The 21939-nt window shown below is 49.1% G+C and overlaps 1 protein-coding gene across 15 annotated transcripts in view; it reads right to left on the minus strand.

The window, feature by feature from the left end:
• Window positions 1-21939, minus strand: part of LOC107966375 (uncharacterized) — a 91830-nt gene that overhangs the window by 27318 nt on the left and 42573 nt on the right. For 3 of the 15 annotated variants that reach the window (XM_063810878.1, XM_063810888.1, XM_063810874.1), the window contains 7 exons: window positions 14746-14861; window positions 12876-12946; window positions 12265-12408; window positions 9967-9991; window positions 6396-6460; window positions 5915-6083; window positions 1340-5532 (listed from right to left, as the gene is read on the minus strand). In XM_063810878.1, coding sequence (XP_063666948.1) covers window positions 6021-6083; window positions 6396-6460; window positions 9967-9991; window positions 12265-12408; window positions 12876-12946; window positions 14746-14861 — 484 coding nt within the window. In that variant the 3' untranslated portion in view covers window positions 1340-5532; window positions 5915-6020. Of the gene's footprint in view, window positions 1-1339; window positions 5533-5914; window positions 6084-6395; window positions 6461-9966; window positions 9992-12264; window positions 12409-12875; window positions 12947-14745; window positions 14862-17031; window positions 17225-21939 lie in introns of all 15 variants that reach the window. The other 12 variants (XM_063810887.1, XM_063810886.1, XM_063810885.1 and 9 more) reach the window with 7 other exon arrangements.

Here is a 21939-nt window from a genome sequence, read left to right on the forward strand (position 1 = left end):
CACATTCTGGTACCGCTGGATGTAAGTAACTCAACCTCACCTTCAGCTCTGTATCTGCTCTTTGCACCTGGCTGAAGTCTCAGAGAGCAGAGGCTAAATACTTCACGGCTCCCTAAATTTCTAAACACAGTGCTATATACTGAGTAGCACCTCTAGGTGACTACTCTGCACCCTAACGATGATAAACTGAGTGAAATCATATCAGGTTTAATATACAGAAAAAAATTCTGGAATTCCATCACTTAATAGGAGTGGCTATTTGAGTGCTGGCAGGAAGGAAGAAAAGGGGAGAAAAAACCAAAAAGTTGTGGCATTATAGCTACTGCAACAGAAAAGGAGAATAAAACGGAGTGGCAAGATGAAGACCAGGGAAATGTGGGTGACTACAGGACCACAAGAATCTTCCAAGCCTGTTGATAACGTAAGTTTCTCATTTTCTAATCAGCTAGTGTGGCATACGTCACTGTTTGGAGTCTTGTCTTCAAAATGTTTTCCAGCATCAAACACAACAATCTATGAGAAACCACATGGTGAGTAAGAGCAGCACACTCACGGCTCTGAAGAGCACAGCACAAGGCTGCAATAAAGACCCAAGTATGTTCTCAACCTGCAGTGTGCTCAGTGCCTGCACATCACAACTCAGGTGATGAAGGGATGGCAGTTTTACATGAATTAATCAGTTTCCTTCTTAGCCCCATGCCATCTCCCTCACCTGACCCACCCAAGAAAACACCCTTAAAAGGCTTCTCTCACACTGCTTACACACATTAAGCTTTTTGCCAATTGCCTGCACGTGCTCGGAGAAGCTCGCAATACCGTTAGTGTGTTAATACTCACACAGCTGGACCTCAGCAACACAAGACTTACTAGAAAGCGAAGACAATAGCAAAGCTGGGCCCAGCAGCCGTTCCCTAAGGAACTCTTCGCCCCTTACACTGGAGCAATTGATCTCTCTGCTCCTCAACCAGGAACCGTAGAGCCCTACAGGGCACACAGCCAGTTACTAAGGACTCAGGGCCTGGAATGAAGTGTAGTATTTTCCTCCAAGAGCTTGTATCTGCTATAAACCAGTTTAATTCTGCTATAAACAAGTAGACTTCTAACTAATATTAATATAAACAAGCACTATTTTTTCAGAGACAGGGTCTCACTCTGTCACCCAGGCTGGAGTGCGGTGGTGTGATCATGGCTCACTGCAGCCTCGACCACCTGAGCTCCAGCAATCCTCCTGCCTCAGCCTCCCAGGCAACTGGGACTATAGGCATGTGCCACTGTGCCCAGATAATTTTATATATATACATAAACTTTTTTTTTTTTTTTAGTAGGGATGTGGTCTTACCATGTTTCCCAGGCTGGTCTCCAACTCCTGGGCTCAAGTGATTCTCCTGCCTCAGCCTCCCAAAGTGCTGGGATTACAAGCGTGAGCCACTGCGCCCAGCCATTAACATTTCTACATGTGAAAAGATGTACAGAATATAAGCTATTAAAAAACATTAAAAATACTATGTCTCTCTTTTTTTTTTTTTTTCTTTTTTTGAGGTGGAGTCTCGCTCTGTTGCCCAGGCTGGAGTGCAGTGGCACTATCTCAGCTCACTGCAAGCTCCGCCTCCCAGGTTCACACCATTCTCCTGCCTCAGCCTCCGGAGCAGCTGGGACTACAGACGCCCCCCCCCCCCCCACCACGCCCAGCTAATTTTTTGTATTTTTAGCAGAGATGGTGTTTCACAGTGTTAGCCAGGACGGTCTTGATCTCCTGACCTCATGATCTGCCCGCCTCGGCCTCCCAAAGTGCTAAGTATTACAGGCGTGAGCCACCACGCCCGGCCAAAATATTGTCTTAATATAACTTACTGTTGTAATGCCTAACCTTGTTTTTACTGTAACTCGCTATTTTTAAATTTTCCCTTTTGTCTCCTTAATTACCCAGCCTTGTTTCCCATATGAATAAGACTCTCCCTTAGCTGGGAAAGCCGGACAAACTCCATTTGGCCTCTTGATTAACAAAACATCAAGGGCTCCTTACCCAAACCCCTTCCTCAAGGCGTTAACCTGTGTAAGCAGATCCTCAGCATTTCAAAGGAGCCCAATTAACTGATAAGGTACTGGAACAAACAATGTATGAAGTTCCCAGGGTTTTGCTCAAAGAGATAACAGCATAAAGCCTTGAGTCCGTGTCTGGCAGAGCATCCATATCGAACTCTAATGAAGGATTTAGAGCCCCGCACCTGGTTCCGTTGCTTCTTTTGTAACCATTTGTCTTTTAAATTGTTTCTCTCTCTGTAACCATTTGTTTTTTTGATTCTTGCATGTTTTTACTTCTGTAGAATTATTGCATTTGAGTTCCCCTCCCCTTCCTAAACCAAGGTATAAAAGTTAATCAAGCCCCTTCCTCGGGGCCGAGAGAATTTTGAGCGTTAGCCGTCTCTTTGGCCGCTGGCTTAAATAAAGGACTCTTTTTTTTTTTTTTTTTTGAGACGGAGTCTTGCTCTGTCGCCCAGGCTGGAGTGCAGTGGCGCGATCTCAGCTCACTGTAAGCTCCGCCTCCCAGGTTCATGCCATTTTCCTGCCTCAGCCTCCCTAGCAGCTGGGACTACAGGCGCCTGCCACCACGCCCAGCTAATTTTTTATATTTTTAGTAGAGACGGGGTTTCACCGTGTTAGCCAGGATGGTCTCGACCTCCTGACCTTGTGATCCACCCGCCTCGGCCTCCCAAAGTGCTGAGATTACAGGCTTGAGCCACCGCGCCCGGCCAATAATGGACTCTTAATTCGTCTCAAAGTGTGGCGTTTTCTCTAACTCGCTTGGGTATAACACTGTACTATGGGTTTGTTAAAAACTAAGGTAAAAGTCATTAAGAAAACAATACAAAGCATAAAAGAACACCTATCAAAATTACAAAAACTCCAAAATGAGTGGACAAAGATCCAAAAAAAACTAATAAAACATTTGAAAATTTACTTCAGCAATAAAATATAAGCTGACACAATCACATGGTGTCTTAAAAATAAACAGGTCAAAGAAAAGAGTATTTTTACATCAGTCCAGGAAAGTCAAAAGCATATACAGAGGAAGAGGGTTCTCCAAAACTCGTACGCTCCAGAGGGCTGAGGGGCCAGGGAAATCCACTGGCTGGCGGCCCTTCCGGACGAATCTGCAAAACAGACAGAGGTTCGAGGGTCACTGGGGGGGCACAGAGGTGGAGGGAGGGGCGCTCCCTGGGGTAGGTGTACAGGTCTCAGAGGGCTCCTCGGGCCCTAGAAGGTGGCCTTGGGCCCCTGGCCTCCCCAGAGTCCATCCACAGGGCACCGAGGCCTGTGCGCTGCTCTCTGCTGAGGGGGTTGTCTGTGCACAGTGTCTATTAAATGTCCTGCAGGAGGCACTGAGCCCAGGCACGCACATGGGCGCCTTCAGGGGACTGGACCTCCAGATACTGAAACACAAAGAGCAAGGATCAACAGGCAGAGCCCCATGCCCCCGAGCCCTGGGAGGAGCAGGAGGTCTGATGACACAGGGTGGGGTGGTGACCTGCCCCTCCACCCAGACCCTCCATGCCATCCAGACAGAAGAGCTGCACGTTAAATGTGTGCTGCTTCCTGGAGCACGTCATTGTTATCGCCCAATCAGACTTGATCCTTCCAACATCCCCACCAACCCTGTCTATGCATTTTCATTTAAAAAATCATTAATGCTTTGCTAAAACATGCATTTCTCACTTAATACATTCCAGCATAAAAAGATTATGGAAACCACTGTTTTGAAGAGTAAAAAACTGTGTGTGTGTGACTGTGTGTGTATATATATATATATATATATATATATATATATATATATACACACACACATATCTATAAAATACACAAAAACACACTCATATATGTTAATTTCAAATTGGAAAATACATTTAAAACTGTGACTTCCTGAATCCTGCCCCTCAACTCCTCCTAAGTGAGCATGGCCCTGACTTGTCTTCACGAGTATTTTTGTTGGCATCTGACACAGACACAGAACCACTGATGCCCAAATCAGTGCTCTCTACACACAGAAGCCTCCAAACTCATCTTGAGAAATGGGGCCATGAGGCCACCCGAGGCACCGAGGGCTCCATGGAGGCTAGGGGGTCCCTGGGACTGGGCACATCCCAGCGGGTCTTGGATCCTGGCCTTTCCCCTTCTTGATGCCAGGACCTACTGAGTGCCCGCAGGTGTGCAATGCTGGGCTGGGTGGGCTGCTTGTGTGGCAAGAAGCCTGGGGCTGCCTCCCTCCCTCTCACACCTTTCCCAGCAGGCATGCAACAGGGGGATTCATGATCAACCCAGTGGCTGCTCATGTTGAATTGGTGAAGCTCCCTCCCTGTTGTCTTCTGGGGACATGGAGGGCAGGGCTGGGTCCCCTCAAATGAGCTTAAGTGGCACTGCAGACAAGAACGCGCTGCATGGCCTTCAGAATCCTGCATCTGGTAGCCTGACCGGCACCTCAGCCCCTCCCTCATTAAAGCAGCCTATGGAAGGCTCAGCCCAGTGGGCTCAGGGCCTGCTATGGAGAGGCTGTCTGCTCCCTGGAGGATGTTCTCAGGGCATCCTTCACTTGCCTTTAGGGATTTCCAGCATAAGTACAAAGGCCACAACAGGTCAGGCCACAACAAGTGAGCTCAGGCTCTTCAGCAGCCTCATCCTTCAGCTCACTAGGTTTTCTGATGGGACAACAAGAGAGTGAGGGCAGCCATGGGCACACAGGCATTGTCTGCCTTCCCCTGGTCATGCCGCCCCTGCACACTCACGTTTCTGCCTCTTCGGGGATTTTCCCCACTTTTTCTGCAGGTGCCGGGAGAGGGCTTGTTGGTATCTGGGAGGAAGACAACAAGTGCGCATGTCCAGAGACCCCAGTGCAGCAAAAGCCCGGGGGCGGAGGGGGGCGGCCACAGCAGACCCAGACGTCACTGGGAACCCTTCCTGCAGGGTGGCACCAACTCTTCTGACCTCAGCCGGGCTCCCTTCCTAAACCCTGTGGGGTTGCTCAACAGGATTCAACGCTGCAGCCTGGGGACCAGGAATGGAGGCAATGCCAAGACAGTGGGCAGGAGGGCTGCAGGGGGACTTTATAGACACTGAAGACCCAGGACATTGACTGTCACGATGAGACCACCCAAAAGCACCCAAAATAAGAACAGGACACACCGAATCATGCTAAAAACCTAAGTTTTCATTGGAGGATGTTTCCCGTAAGTCCATGTTGCTTGGCAATTAAGTGATTTTGCCCCAAGGAGAGAATCAAGCTGCTGAGTGGCTGATGATGTCATTTTCTTCTGCCATCTTAAATCAAACCTCAGTGGGGAACAGACTCTCACTCTAAATTCTCCTTACCAAGGACACTGTGTAAGTCACCTATGATACATACGGTCAGATTCTCATATTTTAATTCAAATAGGGGTTATCTTTTTTCTTTGACAAAAGCAGGTGGCCTGACCTACGACGGTCCTGGGGCATCCTCATCTGATTCATATATGAATTCTTCCACGGGATCCTCTGTGCAACCTAGGAGGACACAGAGTGACTGTCAGGAGGTACAGAGAAAGCATGTTCCTCTGTGCAAAGCACGACCCAAAGATCAATGTTCTAGAGAAATGCACACACTCCCAAATACATTCACCACCACTCCACACGGACTCTCTCCTCCACACCTCCCCACCCCGATGCACCCTATTCCTATTTAAATGACATCACTGCTTCTGGGAACTGCAGTGGATGGCCACAGTTGTTGACTAAACTCTTCATTTTTTCACACCCAACTGCCCAACCTCATTTCTAGCAGGAAGCTCAAACCAGGGTGGCTCTCCAGCAGAAGTAGGGGGGAAAGTGTCACCTTTCTCAACACTAAGATATTTCCTTAGCAAATGGGTGACCCCAGAGTACGTACCACTTGCCCAAAGTGCTGAATCCCTCTGCAGAGAGAAAGGAAAACACTGTGAGCGTCAGACCATGCTGTGTCCTGTGTGTACAGGTCTTTTCTTCAGTTGCTGACATTAGGAAACCAGACAAGAAACAGTGCTCGAGGTAATGGCCCCAAAATAAAGCCTAGAAGACACCTGTGGAAAGGCACAAGAGTTTCGTCTAAGACTTTCGATATGATTTTTGTTGCAAAGTCACCATTATTTTCTAACAGTAAGCATTTCTCCTGAGGAAAATGTTATCTGCATACAGTTTGTAACTGAAGGTGGCATCTATGTGTGCCATCTGGAGCCAGCTCCTAGTTGCTCATGAACTCTCACATTATCCCACCAAGAAATTCTGTAACTTATCTATAATGTCCATGGTAAGGTTTGCATATCTTAATTCAAATGAAATAGAAAGAAACCAAGAGAAATACAATTCCCATCTTAGTGAAAGAAAGATCTCACTTCGACAATGGCAATGACTTGCTCTGAGGACTCCCCAGGAAGCTCTGCTGCCACAGGCTTGACACCTAGGAAACATAAGAGTCACTGTCAGCTCATGGGAGCTGCTGAAGAATCCCTCAGGCAGCTTTGGGTGCTGTGGACAGGGGGCTGGCGTGTGTGGAAAAGGTGGGATAACAGCACAGGCTGAGCAGCTGCTGGCCGTCCTCCTTAGTGGAGAAGGAAAGCAAAGGAGATCATCAGGAAAGCCCTGGGAGACAGAGCCTTGGCTCTCTAGCTAAGCCACCCTCATCGGTGTGAAAGCTGATCTCAAACAGGGTACACCATACAATGTGGCTGTTTCAACAACAGCATCTCAGGGAGCCTTCTATTCAAACCTGAGCTAAGTTGTACTTTTTGTTTGAGATGGTTTTGCACTGTCACCCAGGCTGGAGTGCTGTGGTTCAATCACAACTCACTGCAGCCTCGACCTCCCAAGCCCGGGTGGATCCTTCGCCTCAGCCTCCAAGTCGCTAAAACTACAGATGCCCCCATCAAGCCCAGCTGATTTTTTGTATTTTTTTGTAGAAATGGGGTTTTGCCAGGTTGCCCAGGCTGGTCTCGAACTCCTGGGCTCAAGCGATACATCCACCATGGCCTCCAAAAGTACTCAGATTACAGACGTGAGCCACAGCTCCCGGCCTCTGCTGCCTTCCTGATCCCTTCTGAGGGCATTTACTCCCAGGACCCACCTGCGCTGCTGTGTGGATCACCCCTCCTAGATGATTTCTTACATCATAAAATCAGCCCTTCTTTTAAAAAATATGCAATTCAGCCAAAATATTCTACAACATTTATCCGTCAAACATCTGTTTTAAGCAAAATTAAAGATTTGAAAATACAATTATCCTACCATTTAAACATGACATGTCACATGTGCTATCTGTCCTTCCGGTCTCCCTCTTCAACACACGCGTCCAGGGAGTCTGCTACTGCTCAGGCTCTCGCTGGCTCTGACACTGGGAGAGCCCATCCTGGAAGCAGCAGGTGGAGGCGCTGACACTCTCCATCCCAGCTGTGCAGGAATTCCAGCAGGAGAGATGGGCACCAGGCTAATGCCCAAGTTGTTCCTTGAGCTCCTGTTTGCTGCTGTGCCTTAGGTGCGTGTGCTAGTGAACTGCAGCATTTCTAAGGCTTGTGGTTACTATGTTCTTAAATACAACAGGACATGTCCTTGATTATTCTCTGCTCTCCACCAGGAGCTGAGGAATGAACCCATCATGCCGCTAAAACCCGCTGAGCTCTGCAAGTGTGCCTCACATTAATGACCACGCCAGATTCCACTGTAAAATGTAGCTATTCCTACGCGGTGTTAGGTGACCACTAAGACCGTCCTGTAATGACAGTGCTTAAAATCTCTACAGGCTGTCATACTTCCACACGCACACATAGGTGCTGGAACTCCCTGGCATGCTGATGAGTTATGCCAGGGCTGTCTGATAAACGCGCAGTAGTAGCCCATCGCATCCATGTTTCACCCATTCTTGAGTTCACATTTGTCTCTTCCATTTAGGAGACCAAGAGCTCGGGAAATTCATCTCCACACCATCTCTATCTGAGGAGTGAAGACAGGAAACTTACCTTCAGATACAGCTGCCATGGAGGATGAAAGGGCTGATTGACGTGACGTGTACAATGGTGATGAATTTTGTGTTTAGAATAGTAATCCTTGTGTTGTGCTTTGTACATAGGAACATGCTTTCTGGGGAAATGCACACACGCGCCCAAAGACATTTGTGATCCCTTTACACAGACTCCCTCCTCCATACCTCCCACCCTGATGCACACCACCCTCTTTCATCTAAATGACACCACTGCCTCAGGGACCAGACTGGGATGCTCACAGTTCTTTACTAGACTTCCCCTCCCTTCCTGAGTCCTTCCAACATCATTTCCTCCCTAGAATCCACCTGTGGTGCTTCTGTGTGTATCACTCATTCTAGAATATTTTATACTTGGTAAAAACAATATTTGTTCAGAGAGATTTCATTCCAGCCCCAATATTCTACATATTCATCAAACTTTTGTGTTAAAGACAATAAAACAAAGCTTTGAAAATACTCAATTATCCTCTATTTAAAGATAACCCCTACTTAGCAAGTGCTATCTGTCCTTGCACTCAACCTTCTCAATGCAATGTCTGTGTGTCGGGAGTCCCTTGCTGCTCACACTCACACTGGCTCTGACACTAGTAGAGAATGTCATGGGGGCAGCAGGTGGCAGCACTGACCATCTCCAACCCAGCTGTGCAGGAGGTTCCACCAGGGGAGATGGGATGGGTGGGAGGCCAACACCCAAGTTGTTCCTTGGGATGATATTTGGTGCTGTGTATTGATTGTGTTTGCTACGTAACTAAAGCATTTCTTTCCTTCTTTCAATAGCGGGTCTCTGTTACCGAAGCTGGAGTGTAGGGGCATGATCTCTGCTCCCTGGAACCTGTGCCTCCTGGGATCTAGTGATCCTCCCCAATCGGCCTCCCAGGTAGCTAGGACCATGGATGGGCCACCACACTGAGGTAGTTTTTTGTATTTTTAGTAGATACGAATTTTCACCTTTCTGCCTTGCCTCATCTCCAACTCCTGAACTTGCCTCAGCCTCCCAAACTACTAGGATTACAGGCGTGAGCCACTGTTCCTGGCCAACTGGAGCATTTCTAAGGCTTGTGATAATCATGTTATTAAATACAATAGAGGATGTTCCTGAGTATTCCCTGCTTTTGACCATGAGCTGAGAAGTAACCCCACCACTACGGCCAAAAGCCCGTGAGCTTGCTATGTGTGTTTCACACTAATGGCCACATCAAAGTCCAGTGTAAAATGTACCTACTGCTACCCTGGGTTAGGCAACCTTTGAGACCTCCCTACAATGACAGACAGTGTTTGGGACCTCTCTAGGCTATCATCCTTCCACATGCAAAAACGGATGCCAGAACTCCCTGGACTAATGGTGAGTTACGCCAGGGCTGGCTGCTGAATGCACAGTAGTCACCCTTTCTATCAACTCTCCACACATTCCTGAGTTCACATTTGCCTCTTGCATTTAGGAGATTGAGAGCCTGGGAAATCTATACCATCTCTATCTGAGGAGTGAGGATATAAAATTTACCTTCAGGTACAGCTGTAGTGGAGGATGAATGGGTTAATTTATGTGAAGTGTGCAGTGGTGTTGCAATTTTTTTTTTAGGAAAATTGCTCCTTCGGTTGTGCTCTGCACAGGGGAACATGCTTTCTGGGGAAATGCCCACACAACTCCCAAAGACACTCCCAATCACTCCACACGACTCTCTCCTCCGTACCTCCCCACCCTGATGCACACCACACTATTCCACCTAAATGACAATCCTGCCTCCCCGGACTCGAGTGGATGGTCACAGTTCTTTACTGGACTCAGTGTTTTTTATACCAAACTGTCCAAATCTCATTTCTGTCAGGAAGCTCAAACCAAAGTGTCTCTCCAGCAAAAGCAGACTAGTAAGTGCCACATTTTGCAACACTGAAGGTCTTTCCTTAGAAAGGAGTGCTCCCAGAATACACACCTTTCTCCTCAGCCTGTACCTCTGCCTGCATTGAGAGAAAGAAAAACACCATGAGCTTCAGACCATCCAAGTACCAAGTGCACAGGACTTTTCTTCACTTGGTGACATTAGAAAACCAGATGGAAAACAGTGTTCAAATCAAAGGAACACAGAAGAAGAACAGGGCAAACTGACTCGTGCTAAAATTTTTCTTGGAGGATGTTTGCTCTCAAGGTCATGTTGCTCAGCAATTAAGTGATTTTGCCCCAAGGAGAGAATCAAGCTGCTGAGGAAAAAGCTCACTGCCACTCAGTGCATGGCTGATACTGTCGTTTTCTCCTGCCGTCTTAAATCAAGCCTCAATGGGGAACAGACTCACTCAGAATTCCCCCCACCAAGGACACTGTATAAGTCACCTATGATATATAGGGTCAGATTCTCATATCTTATTTTAATTCAAGAAGATAAAGCGAAGAAAGTAACTTTTTCCCAGACGAAACCAGGTGGCCTGATCCTCAGTTGTCGTGTGTCACTATCATCTCTGGTGTTCCTGCGGAGTCTCCTCAAGAGGGGATCTCTTGCCACTAGGAGGACACAGAGTGACCGTCAGCAAGTGCAGGGCAGGAGCAGGGAAGAAAGGCTTTCTAGCCCTGACTGCCTCATCAATGTGAAATGGCCCATCTTAAACAGGGCACACCACCCAGGGCAGGCTGTGTGTCCCTGCAGCCTCTCAGGGCTCCTGCTTCTTAATCTGACCCGAGCTCACTTGCCCTCCCTTCCTGCGTCCTGCCAAGGTCATTTCCTCCCCAGAATCCACCAGTGGTGCTGCTGTGACTATCACCCCTCCTAGAAGTTTTCTGCTCGATAAGAAGCAGCCTTTTCTTTAAAGAGAAGATTTAATTCCAACCAAAACCTTCTATTTTTTCACTATCCATTTGTTTTTAGGACAATGAAATAAAGCTTTGAAAATACTCAGTTTTCCTCCCATTTAAAGATAACCCCTATTTAGCACGTGCTATCTGTCCTTCCACTCTCTCTTTTCCATACGTGTGTGTGTGTCCGCGGAGTCTGTTACTGCTCACACTTACCCTGGCTTTGGCACTGGGACAGCCTGTCATGGGAGCAGCATGTGGGGGTGCTGACCCTCTCTAACCCGGCTGTTTTGAGATTCCAGCAGGGAAGAGGGGCACCAGGCTAACACCCAAGTTGTTTTTGACATCATATTGGGCGCTACTTCTTAGGTGTTTGTATTACTAAGCTGGAGCATTTCTAAGGCTTGTGGTCATCGTGATTTTTGTTTTGTTTTTTTGTGGCAGGGTCTCACTCTGTTTCCCAGATGGAATGCAGTGGCACAATCATGGCTCACTGAAGACTCCACCTCTCTGGCCAAAGCAATCCTCCCACCTCAGCCTCCTGAGAAACTGGGACTACAGGAGCACGTCCCCACGCCTGGCTAATTTTTGTATTTTTTGTAGAGATGTGGTTTTACTATGTTGCCCAGGCTGATCTTAAACTCCTGGGCTCAAGTGATCCTCCTGCCTCAACCTCCCAAAGTGCTGGGATTACAGGCATGAGCCTCCCCATTGGGTCCAATCATATCTTTAAATACAATAGGACATATCCCTGATTGTTCTCTGCTTTTGAACAAGAGCTGAGAAATGACACCACCACTGCAGTCAAAAGCCTGTGACTCCCCTATGTGGGTTTCACATTAAGAACCACCCCAAAGTCCACTGTATTGCTACCCTGCCTTTCGCCGTCACTGAGAACATCTTACAATGCTGGGCAGTGTGTGGGATCTCTCTAGGCTGTCATTCTTCCACATGCACACACAGATGCTGGAACTCCCTGGTGTAGTGACGAGTTATACCAGGGCCACGTGAGGACTGCGGAGTAGCAGCCCATCACGTCAACCTTTCACTCATTCCTGAGTTCACATTCGCCTTTCCCATTCAGGAAATTGAGAGCTTGGGAAATTCATCTCTCCACCATCTCCAATCTGAGGACCGGGGATGTTAAACTAACCTTCAGGTACAGCTGTGGTAAAGGATGAAGTGTCGACTGATGCGGGGATGGAATTTTGTTTCTAGAACATTGATCCTTGGGTCGTGCTTTGCACAGAGGAACATGCTTTCTAGAGAAATGCACACACACTCCCAAAGGCATTCACCATCACTCCACACGGACTCTCTCCTCCATATCTCCCCACCCTGATGCACCCCTATTCCTATTTAAATGACATCACTGCTTCTGGGAACTGCAGTGGATGGCCACAGTTGTTGACTAAACTCTTCATTTTTTTACATCAAACTGCCCAACCTCATTTCCAGCAGGAAGCTCAAACCAGGGTAGTTCTCCAGCAAAAGTAGGGAGGAAAGTGTCACCTTTCTCAAAGCTAAGATCTTTCCTTAGCAAATGGGAGATCCCAGAGTGCATACTGTAGAGCTGAATCGCTGAGTGTGTCTGCAGAGAGAAAGGAAAACACTGTGAGCCTCAGACCATGCTGTGTCCTGTGTTCATGGGTCTTTTCTTCACTTGGTGACATTAGAAATCTGGATGGGAGATAGTGCTCGAGGCAATGGCCCCCAAATAAAGCCTGGAAGACACTTGAGGAAATGCACAAGAGTGTTGTATGAGATTTTCAAAAATGATTTTTGGTTGCAAAGTCACCACTATTTTCAAGAATGCATTTCTCCTGAGGACAATGCTCTCTGCCATGCAGTTTGTCACTAACAGTGTCATCTATAAGTGCCATCTGGAACAAGTTCCAAGTTGGCAATGAATGGGCTCTCACATACCTCTGCCCACCAAGAAATTCTGTGGCTCATCTGTAAAGTCCGTGGTAAGAATTACATATCTTAATTCAGAGAAAATACAAAGAAAGCAAAAGAAATAAAATTCCTATCTCAGACAAAGAAAGAAGACTTTACCGAGTGTGCTGCCTGGATCAGGTCCCGAGAATCCAGCGAGGGAAACTGCCAATTCTGGCGGTAGAAGAAGCCTAGGAAACATAGAGTCACTGTCAGCCATGGGAGCTGCTGAAGGACCTCTGGCAGCCTTGGGTGCTGAGGACACAGGGCTGGTGTGTCTGGAGGAGGTGGGTGAGAGCATGGGCGGAGCTGCTGCTGGGCCACCCTCCTTGGTGGTGAAGGCAGGCAAAGGACGCCATCAGGAGAGCCCTGGGAGACACAGCCTCGGGTCCCTGGCTAAGCCGCCCGCATCACTGTGAAGTAGGCAGTGTTCACACAGGCAGCCCTCATGACCAGTGACCACCCCAAGGGACCGACGGTCTACTTGGTCCCCAAGATGGCTCAGAACTCAGAACATTCTAAGCCAACCACCACCTGATGGCTGTACCAAGAATCAACTTCCCTTCAACTGACCAACCCCGCATGAGCAGTTCACTGAAAATGTGGCCATCAGGGCTGGCGCTTAAGTGACTGAATGAATTAAAATCTGTGACCCCCACTGTCTCACTGACTACTTATCTGAGCAACTATCTGAGCAGGCTGAACTAAGGCCTGCCTGAGAATAGGCAGTGTTTAAATGAAGCCTATTGAATAACTTGGGAGTCACACCTCATGAGAAGGGTACTCGAATTTAATGAGACACAGCGTGTGTTCAGTCATGCGTGAATACTGTATTACAGAGAAGTGTAAACAGAACTGCTAGTAACTTGAGTGGGGGGGATACGTAGCTCTAACTAACAGCATGGGAGGCTTCCTGATCACCTGAAACAATTAAGACATAGCAAAAGGCCAAGAGTACAAAATCATTTTACATCTGAGGCAAACATTAGTATTTCAGACCTTTAAAATAAGCATTTTAGTATTACAGCAGCAGAATTAGAACCTGTGTGGGGGCGGATGAAAATTTAAAGGAGAGAGTTATCATCCAAGCCAAGTATAAAGATGCGCCTTTTCCAGGGGAAAAGAAACAGAAGGCAATGATGTGGGACCTGTAACTTAGGTGTAAAGAGACACAGAAAAATTCGAACCTCTGAGGTATAAATCTGAGAAGTTTAACCAAAAAAAAAAAACAGATTTCAGAAGAAAAAATTATTACCTCTTATAATTTCATTGAGAACAAATTATCTATCTTAACAAAAGCTTATTTCTAAACCAAAATTTTAGTTTGGTATTACTGTATTTTCAATATTGTAGCTAATTTTAAGAAGACCTTATCAATAAATCTATCTACCCCCGTCAGTTTTGACTACAAAGATTTGCATAAACCTTTTATAACCTCTGATAATTTTTCTATTTTGTAACTTTGTATATCTACTTGATTGTGTTTATGTTTTCAAAAGGTCTTTAATTTAAAACAATCCTCAAAACCTCTTCACTAGGCCACTGCGTTTCCCACCAGAAGATCGCAGTCTATTTTCTAAACATCTCTGGATTCCAGCTGTTTCAACATTTGATTTAAGATTTTCACATCTCAATTTAGAGGACTTTGGCCTGTCATCTGCCTTTCATGGAACGTCTCACACTGTCATCGGTATCAAGATCTCCCGATATGACCAAGGAAATGCTGTTGCGTTTCTTCTGGGTCTATTCTATGCAAGTGTGTATAAAATTGGCCTTGGAAACAGTACATTTTTCTAAACAGAGGAAAATATTTAAGGCAGAAAGCTTGATGGCAGAATCAAAAATACAAACTGAGTCATAAAACTCTAAAACCAATTTGTAAATCTGTAGACAAACTGGAGGTGGGGGAAAAATACATAAATCAGGAAAACATTTAAGTACAAGTGGCCCATCTGAAGAAACTGCAGTGAGAAGATGGAAATGAACCTACCTTCACCTTCACCACAGCAGCAGAGGCTACCTCCCATTTTGGTGAGGAGTCTAGCTGGCAGTTCCAACACAGCGGCAGTTGAAACACAGCCAGCGACAGTTGAAACACAGTGGCAGCTGGGGTGGAAGACAGGATACGCATCATCACATGACCTCAGCAACAGGTCATCAGAGAATGTTCAAATGAACACAGGAACACGTGCCACACTCTGGGGTCCGACTGCTGCTCTCTAGACCAGTGCACTTTCACAGGGACAAGGGGCCAGAGTTCATTTCAAAATCAAAATCTGAATCCCACACCCACAGTACTATTCTCTGAGTATGAAATAAACATTAAATGAGGAAAGAAGACCTGCCTTCCAAATATATTTGATAGTGAAAATTTCAGGGTGAAGAGAGTCAAAACTAACACATTCAGAATAAAATGAGGTTCCTTCCTTGACTTGAAATACTATCCCCATCCCTCTTACTATTCCTGAGTCATCAGCAATTTCCATATTCAACAATTTTAAATTTATTCCAGATGAAAGTTTAAAATGCCTTAGTATAAATTCAATTTTTTTTTTTTTTTTTTTGAGACCAGAGTCTCGCTCTGTCACCCAGGCTGGAGTCCAGTGGTGCGATCTTGGCTCACTGCAACCTCCGCCCCCCGGATTCAAGTGATTCTGCTGCCTCAGCCTCCGGAGTAGCTGGAACTACAGGCATGCACCAACATGCCCAGCTAATTTTTGTACGTTTAGTAGAGATGGGGTTTCACCGTGTTGGCCAAGCTGGTCTTGAACTCTTGATCTCAGGTGATCCACCCACCTCGGCTTCCCAAAATGCTGGGATTACAGGAGGGAGCCACTGGGCCCAGCCTAAATTCAATTTTTAAAAGTCTATCTCTAAGAATATAACTCATAGTAATTGTATAAAATATCTTATCACCTATCTATATTATCTACTGCTTTTCTCTGTATGTAACTAAGTTGCAGACTTACTAATCTCCGAATCTCTTTGAGTTCTTGAGAGATTTCTCTGTGAAAGTATACATGAAAGACTGTCTATTCACCTGGAGATGAAGAAAAAAGAAGCATTGTATGTTCAACATACAATGATGATTTTCTAAAACATAAAGGATGATTTTCTAAATGGGGAGTTCTGATAACCTCAAACTCCAGGATTCAATGTGTTCGGCTCATCAATCAACACCCAGTCACAGCCATTCTTATCTCGTCATGAGAATTAGCACTTGGAAGGCAACTGACAAGGTCCCCAAAAGACACAACAACTGAAAATTAGAGAATAAAAACGAGAGAGTTACCATGTTTAAGACAAAGTGGATACCCATTAAGATATGAAATGGTTCAGTGAAAATTTCTGTCACCGCAGATTCATCACAAGCTTTAAGAACTATCAAATCAAATGGGCACTGATGACGTATAAAAACTGCATTAATACAGACCTTGCCAATTTTTCAGGGATTACCTAATTGAGAAGGTGACAGACAGGATTTGGGAAGGAATAAGTAATATTACCTGTCTAAATGGAGAATTGTAATTGTTAACAACTGAACAGAAAAATGTGTGTTTGTTTGCACATAATATACATATACTTGCATATACATACATACATATACATGTATATGCATATATATATGTATGCATGAGACAGAGAAATAGACAGTGGTGAGACTTAAGGAAAAACTGGAAAACAGATTCACATCTCCAATGCAAATTGGGGAAGAAATTGTTTTAAAAAATACAGAATACATTAAAAAAATAAAACCATCTCACTGGAGGAACAGCATTCTAAAGCAACTTTTAAAAACGCAGCTCATTTATAGGGAACAGTTAAAAAGAGCAAACGGCTTTCCTTCCTGCTGCCATCTGAGTGTTTACAGGGAATGAAAACTAAATGGCTCTTTCACATTGGTAGGCAAAGCCCTTAGAAAGCTTTGTCACGGTGTCAGCGCTAAATGATTGTTCAATTAATAAATCTGGAAAAATGTACAAAAACTAAACAGCCATTTCTTCCAGAGGCAGGAGCTGGCAGGCTGCAGAAGAGGGAAAGGAGGAAACCCAGATTTCAGTGTGTCTTCTTCTGTACCTTGTGAATGTGCTGCAAGTGTGTTATTCCTGGTGCGTTTATTGTGACTTTATTAAAAACATATAGATACCCCAAATTGCTGGCATAAAACAACCATTTTCTTTTGTTGATGCTTCACGGGGATAGGAATTCACGCAAGACACAGAAAAGATATCTTCTTGCTACGTGTTGATGTCTGGGGCCTGCAGAGAAGGCTTACCGGCGGGGGCTGAATCCACAGCAAGGGGTTGGGATCATCCAGAGGGGACATCACTCCTGGGCCTGCCGGGGTCATCGGGCTCGGCTGGAGGACCTACAGGAGACACTATGGTGTCCGGGGCTTCCAAGCAGTGGGGCAGTCTCAGGATATTCAGAGCCTTGACTGAGCGGCCAAGGGCGCCACAGGTGAGTGACTGGAGTAAACCAGAAAGAGGCTCGTGGCCTTTTCAAACATAGCTTGGGAAGTTTCTCAGCATCCCCTCCACATCACCTGGCAGTGACAAGTGAGCACTAGTGCCTGGCCTCATGAGAAGAGTCATAGATGCCCACCTCTCAAGAGGAGAATAGCAGAGAAATTGCAAACATGTTTAAAAATCCACATGCAAATTCCTGTTTGAAAATCTCCAGCACAGAGATACCTCTCAAACATGAGATAAAAGACCTGCTGCTGTATGACCCAGGTCAAGGGTAAGACACCTGTGTGTTTTCCTGCTGCTTCAGCCACTGTGGGTTGACTGACAAGTAAACACACACATTCAGGGAAATTAACCAGAGGATTATGGAGTAACAGGGTAATGAAAGCTAACGTAGACCTGAAATGCTGCTCTACAAAGGAAGCATTTCATTCACTCTGTTAACTTAAAAAAAATCACAACATTTATACATTCAGAAAACAAGAGGAGACTTTTTTTCTTCACTTCATTTTAGGTTCAGGGGCTTCATGTGCAGGTTGTTACATGGGTACATCGTGTCGCTGAGGCCTGGTATAAGACCTAATTAAACCAAGGAGCTTCTGCCACAACCAGAGACTTGATTTCTTATGGAAGTTTATAGCCCGCAAGGTGGCCATCCTGCAGGCTGGGAAGCGTGCCTCCTGCCAAGGCCAGAGCCTGGCACATGGAAGGAGGGGGAGTTGGGGCAGGAGCTTTACGCTGCACAGGCTGGCTAAATAGAAACCTTCGACAGGTTACAGGAGGAGCTGTGAATATTCATGAGGATGGTCCTGATGCATGCATACTGAACATACATGTAACATATGACCCATGTTCACCATGGGGTGGAGACATAACATTTAAATGTATTACAATTAGGCCCTATACCTCAAAAGGTCTTTTCAGGACACAAAGGCACACAAGTGCACAGCCTCTGTAAACCGGCCAGAGCCAGCCCATGGCGGGTGGTCTCTTCCCGGGAGAGAGTTACTGAAATCGGTCTCCCGTCCAGTTGGAGCTCTAGTTGGACACCCCTGAGCACCCCCAGCCCCGTGTCCTCCATACTCCAAGCCTCCCTTGAGGTGAGAAGGGCTGTGTGACCGGATCCCATGGAACACAGGCAAAGTGACAACGGCCCTTCCCAGGCCTCAAACCTCCTCAAGCCTCAGGCTCCTCGAGGCTCTGTGCTCTCCTGTGCACACGGCCGGGCACATGGGCTGGAGGTGCGGCCACCAGTCCCAGAGCCTGGAGGACATGCCAGGCTGTGCCACAAGCAGGACACGAGTGGACGGCATTAGCTCCCAAGACTTGAGGGTGTTCCTGTCCCCAAATACAGTCTCACCTGCCCTCACAGGTACTGGTGGTCTGGAGGCTGGGTGAGCAAAGAAGATTCGAGCCCTTCCTGGGTCACAACTTTTCAAAGCCCTGTGAGGCGTCCTGTGTGTGACCTGCCAGAGGAGTCTCCTGCAGAGATGACCTGGGGGCTACCCACTGGTGCTGGGTCCCACAGCCAAGGCTGGCCTCTCGCCACAGAAGAGCAACGTGCCCACGTCACCAAGCGCCTGTTAGCCCCGTTTCCCCAGGTGAGGAGGGCCGGGCCCAGAGCCCCACCTCTGCTCAGTGTCAGGCTGGAAGGGAGCTGGGGCTTCCCAGGGTGCCGCAGACACCCTACAGGCCACGGTGGAGGAGTGGGAGGGGGAGAAGACAGAACAAAACCACTGGCCCACCCAGGACCAGCCCCGTCTGCCAGGTCTGTGCCGGCTTCAGTGGCAACTAAAGTGTGAGCAAGAAACCCAGTGAGCCCTCCCGTCTCTCACCCACCCCGGCTCATGCTGCACCCCCAGCTCCCCACCCTCGCCCACCCCGGCTCATGCTGCACCCCCAGCTCCCCACCCTCGCCCACCCTGGCTCACGCTGCACCCCTAGATCCCCACCCTCGGGTCCTGGCACCCGGAGTGCACACCTCCCCCAGCATCCCCCAGGTCATGACTTAAATTCTAGGCAACTACATTTTTTCTCTTTCAGGAACACAAGGGTGAGAATTTTCTAGAGTCATGGAGACACAGGAGGGACCTGGAAGCGACTGGGATGGCCCCTGTCCTGCCTCCCCTGCCTCCTGCCCAGGGCCACACCGCCCCCCAGGTGCTTCCCTGGAACGCTGGGCTCTGCAGGACACAGACATCAGCAGCCCAGGGCACAGAGGAGCCCAGGGCCAGGACCGGAAGCACCACTGCCAGCACCCAAATCTGGGAAGCGGCTCTGGTGCCCCAGGACCTGGGCCTGCAGGGCCACAGACATCTCCCGAGCTGGCCCCAGCTCCTCTGGTATCACTAGTGTCAGGGAGGAAAGCCAGCACCAGGTGGGTGCACACCCGTCCAGGTGCACAGAGGACCTGTGGTGGTGACTGGGCTGCTGTAATTTGTGGAGCCATCCATGACGCAAAAGCCAACAGAGATGTTTGCTCAGAGCTAAATGCCAGTCCCTCCAAGACCCAGGGGAGGCTGAACTGCCGCCCTCGAGGTCCTGCCTGCACCGTCTCCCTGCCCCGGGCTCTCTAGGGGGCAGGAACCAAGCAGAAAGGAGCTTCAGGAACAAGGACACCTCACTGCCTGCTCTTGCCCAACCCCTACCTTGTCCGGGGTGTCAGAGGGGACAGCTCAGGTATCCCTCCACAGGCCTCATGGCCTTCAGGCTCAGGGGCAGAGGAGAGAGGAGTCCCCGAGGCCCCCACAACCACACAGCCGTGACGCCAGAGCTCCACGGAGGCCCAGGGATGATCTCAGAGCCATTCCCAGGCCTGGGCCTCACCCTAGAGCTCCGGGAGGGAGGCCAAGGCTGGGAGAAAGGGCAGGACCACAGGGGCTGCCAAGTGTCCTTGAGCCTGGGTCAGGAGAGGGCCTATCCTCCAAGGTCCCCTGGGGAAAGTGGAGCCTGCCTCAGGGGGCACAGCATCACCTCCCCAACCCCAAGCCTGGCTGCCTTCCTGATGGAGGAGCCAGGTGGGCTCTGGGAGGCCTAGAACCTTCTCACCCCTCCCAGCCCCAAAGGGTGCAGTTACTGCATCACAGCCCCCAGGGGACCCCTGACCGCAACCTCTCCGAGTCACACTGACCGGCAGCCTCCAAGGGGCCGAAGACTCCCACCCCATGGAGCATGGAAGACAGCCCTGGCAGGCCCAGGTGCAGACACGCAGGGAGAGATGGCCCCACTGCCGTGGTCCCCTACAGCCACCGCCGGGGTGCACTCCCTGTTTGGCAGCCACTGTCTAGTCCCCTACGCCTGGCCATACACGTGGGGAAGAAATCATGACACAGGGTGTTGACTGCGGCCTCTCCCTGCCATGTGACAGCTCCTGAGGTCCCTGAGGCACTCTCCCCAATGCATCCTGACCTCACTATATTTGCACCCCAAACCCTGGCACCCAAGCCCCACGCGGCACTCCCTGTCCTCAGCGCAGCGGTACCCCTGTCCCTGGACCCGCAGCCCGTCAACCTTCACCCCGTCCTCAGCACAGCAGCACCCCTGTCTCACGAAACCAAGCCCCCCACCCTGCACCCTGTTCTCAGCAAAGCAGCACCCCTGCCCCGACACCCATTCCCCCACCCTGACCCCTGAAAACGAGCCCCCGGCCCTGCACCCACTGTCCTCAGCACAGCAGCACCCCTGCCCTGAATCCCAGCCCCGCCACCCTGAACCCCGTCCTTTTGATGCCTTTTGATGCCCGGGCCACCCGCCCTACCCCACCCGTCCTCAGCACAGCAGCACCCCTGTCCTCTGACACCCAGTCCCAAAACCTGCCCCCGTAAGTGTTGGCCCTGAACCTCCCATGGCCCTGAAGCCGCATCTTCAGGTGCTCTGTCCCCAGCAGCACGTAACTCCCAGGCTGCCCGGTGGGTTGAGGCCCACGGCAGCCTCACCAAGGGCTCCACCCCAGAAACGACAGGCTTTTAGATGTTTAAAGACCAGAGTGGCAAAAACGCAGGAGAGCAAAGGAGCCTTGCCTAAGAGACCGCTCCACTCCAGCAGCAGAGCTGGAGGAGGAATGAGGGAGGTAGAGCGCAGAAGGGAACTCAGGACTGGGCCATCTGCTGCAGAAACAGCAGGCCCAGGACAGTGGCGACTTCTGGGCTCCCCGGCCCTCTGCTCATGCTTGCTCAGAAAGGGCTGTCCCGTTTACTTTGGGAGGTGGCTTTGGCGGGAGGGGCAGCCACACTGGGACCTCCGGCTGTGGCTGGGTTCTGGGCACCAAGCCTGCTGCCAGGCCGGCGCCTGCTCCTGCAGACCTGCCATGCCAATGCTCTCCAAGCTGAGGCCGGGTGGCCTGCGACGCTCAGCCCGCTGCCCATCACAAGAAGAAAAGCGCTTATCAGGGCGCTGTGTGCACGGGGCCACCTTCGCGCTGGCCGGTGCGGGCACCCTCAGCTGGCGGGACTTTCACCTTTGCCGAGCAGCGGCAGCAGCACCAGATGTCTCCTTCGCCCCTGCGCACCGGGGTCGCTGCAGAAAGGACGGTGGTTCTGACCGGCGGCTCTCCGGGGCGGGGTGCGGCGCTCAGCCCGGTCGCCCCATGCCTGCCCAGGGCTTGGTGGACCCGAGGGACACTGTGGGCATGGCACCTCTGGGCAGGGACTCCTGGGCAATCCGAGCTGCTGTACGCCCTGCTCTGGTCTCTGCCCGCCAGGCGAGTGCTGTGCGCG

Source organism: Pan troglodytes, chromosome 4 (assembly GCF_028858775.2).
Source record: "Pan troglodytes isolate AG18354 chromosome 4, NHGRI_mPanTro3-v2.0_pri, whole genome shotgun sequence".
Classification (NCBI taxonomy): Eukaryota; Metazoa; Chordata; class Mammalia; order Primates; family Hominidae; genus Pan; species Pan troglodytes.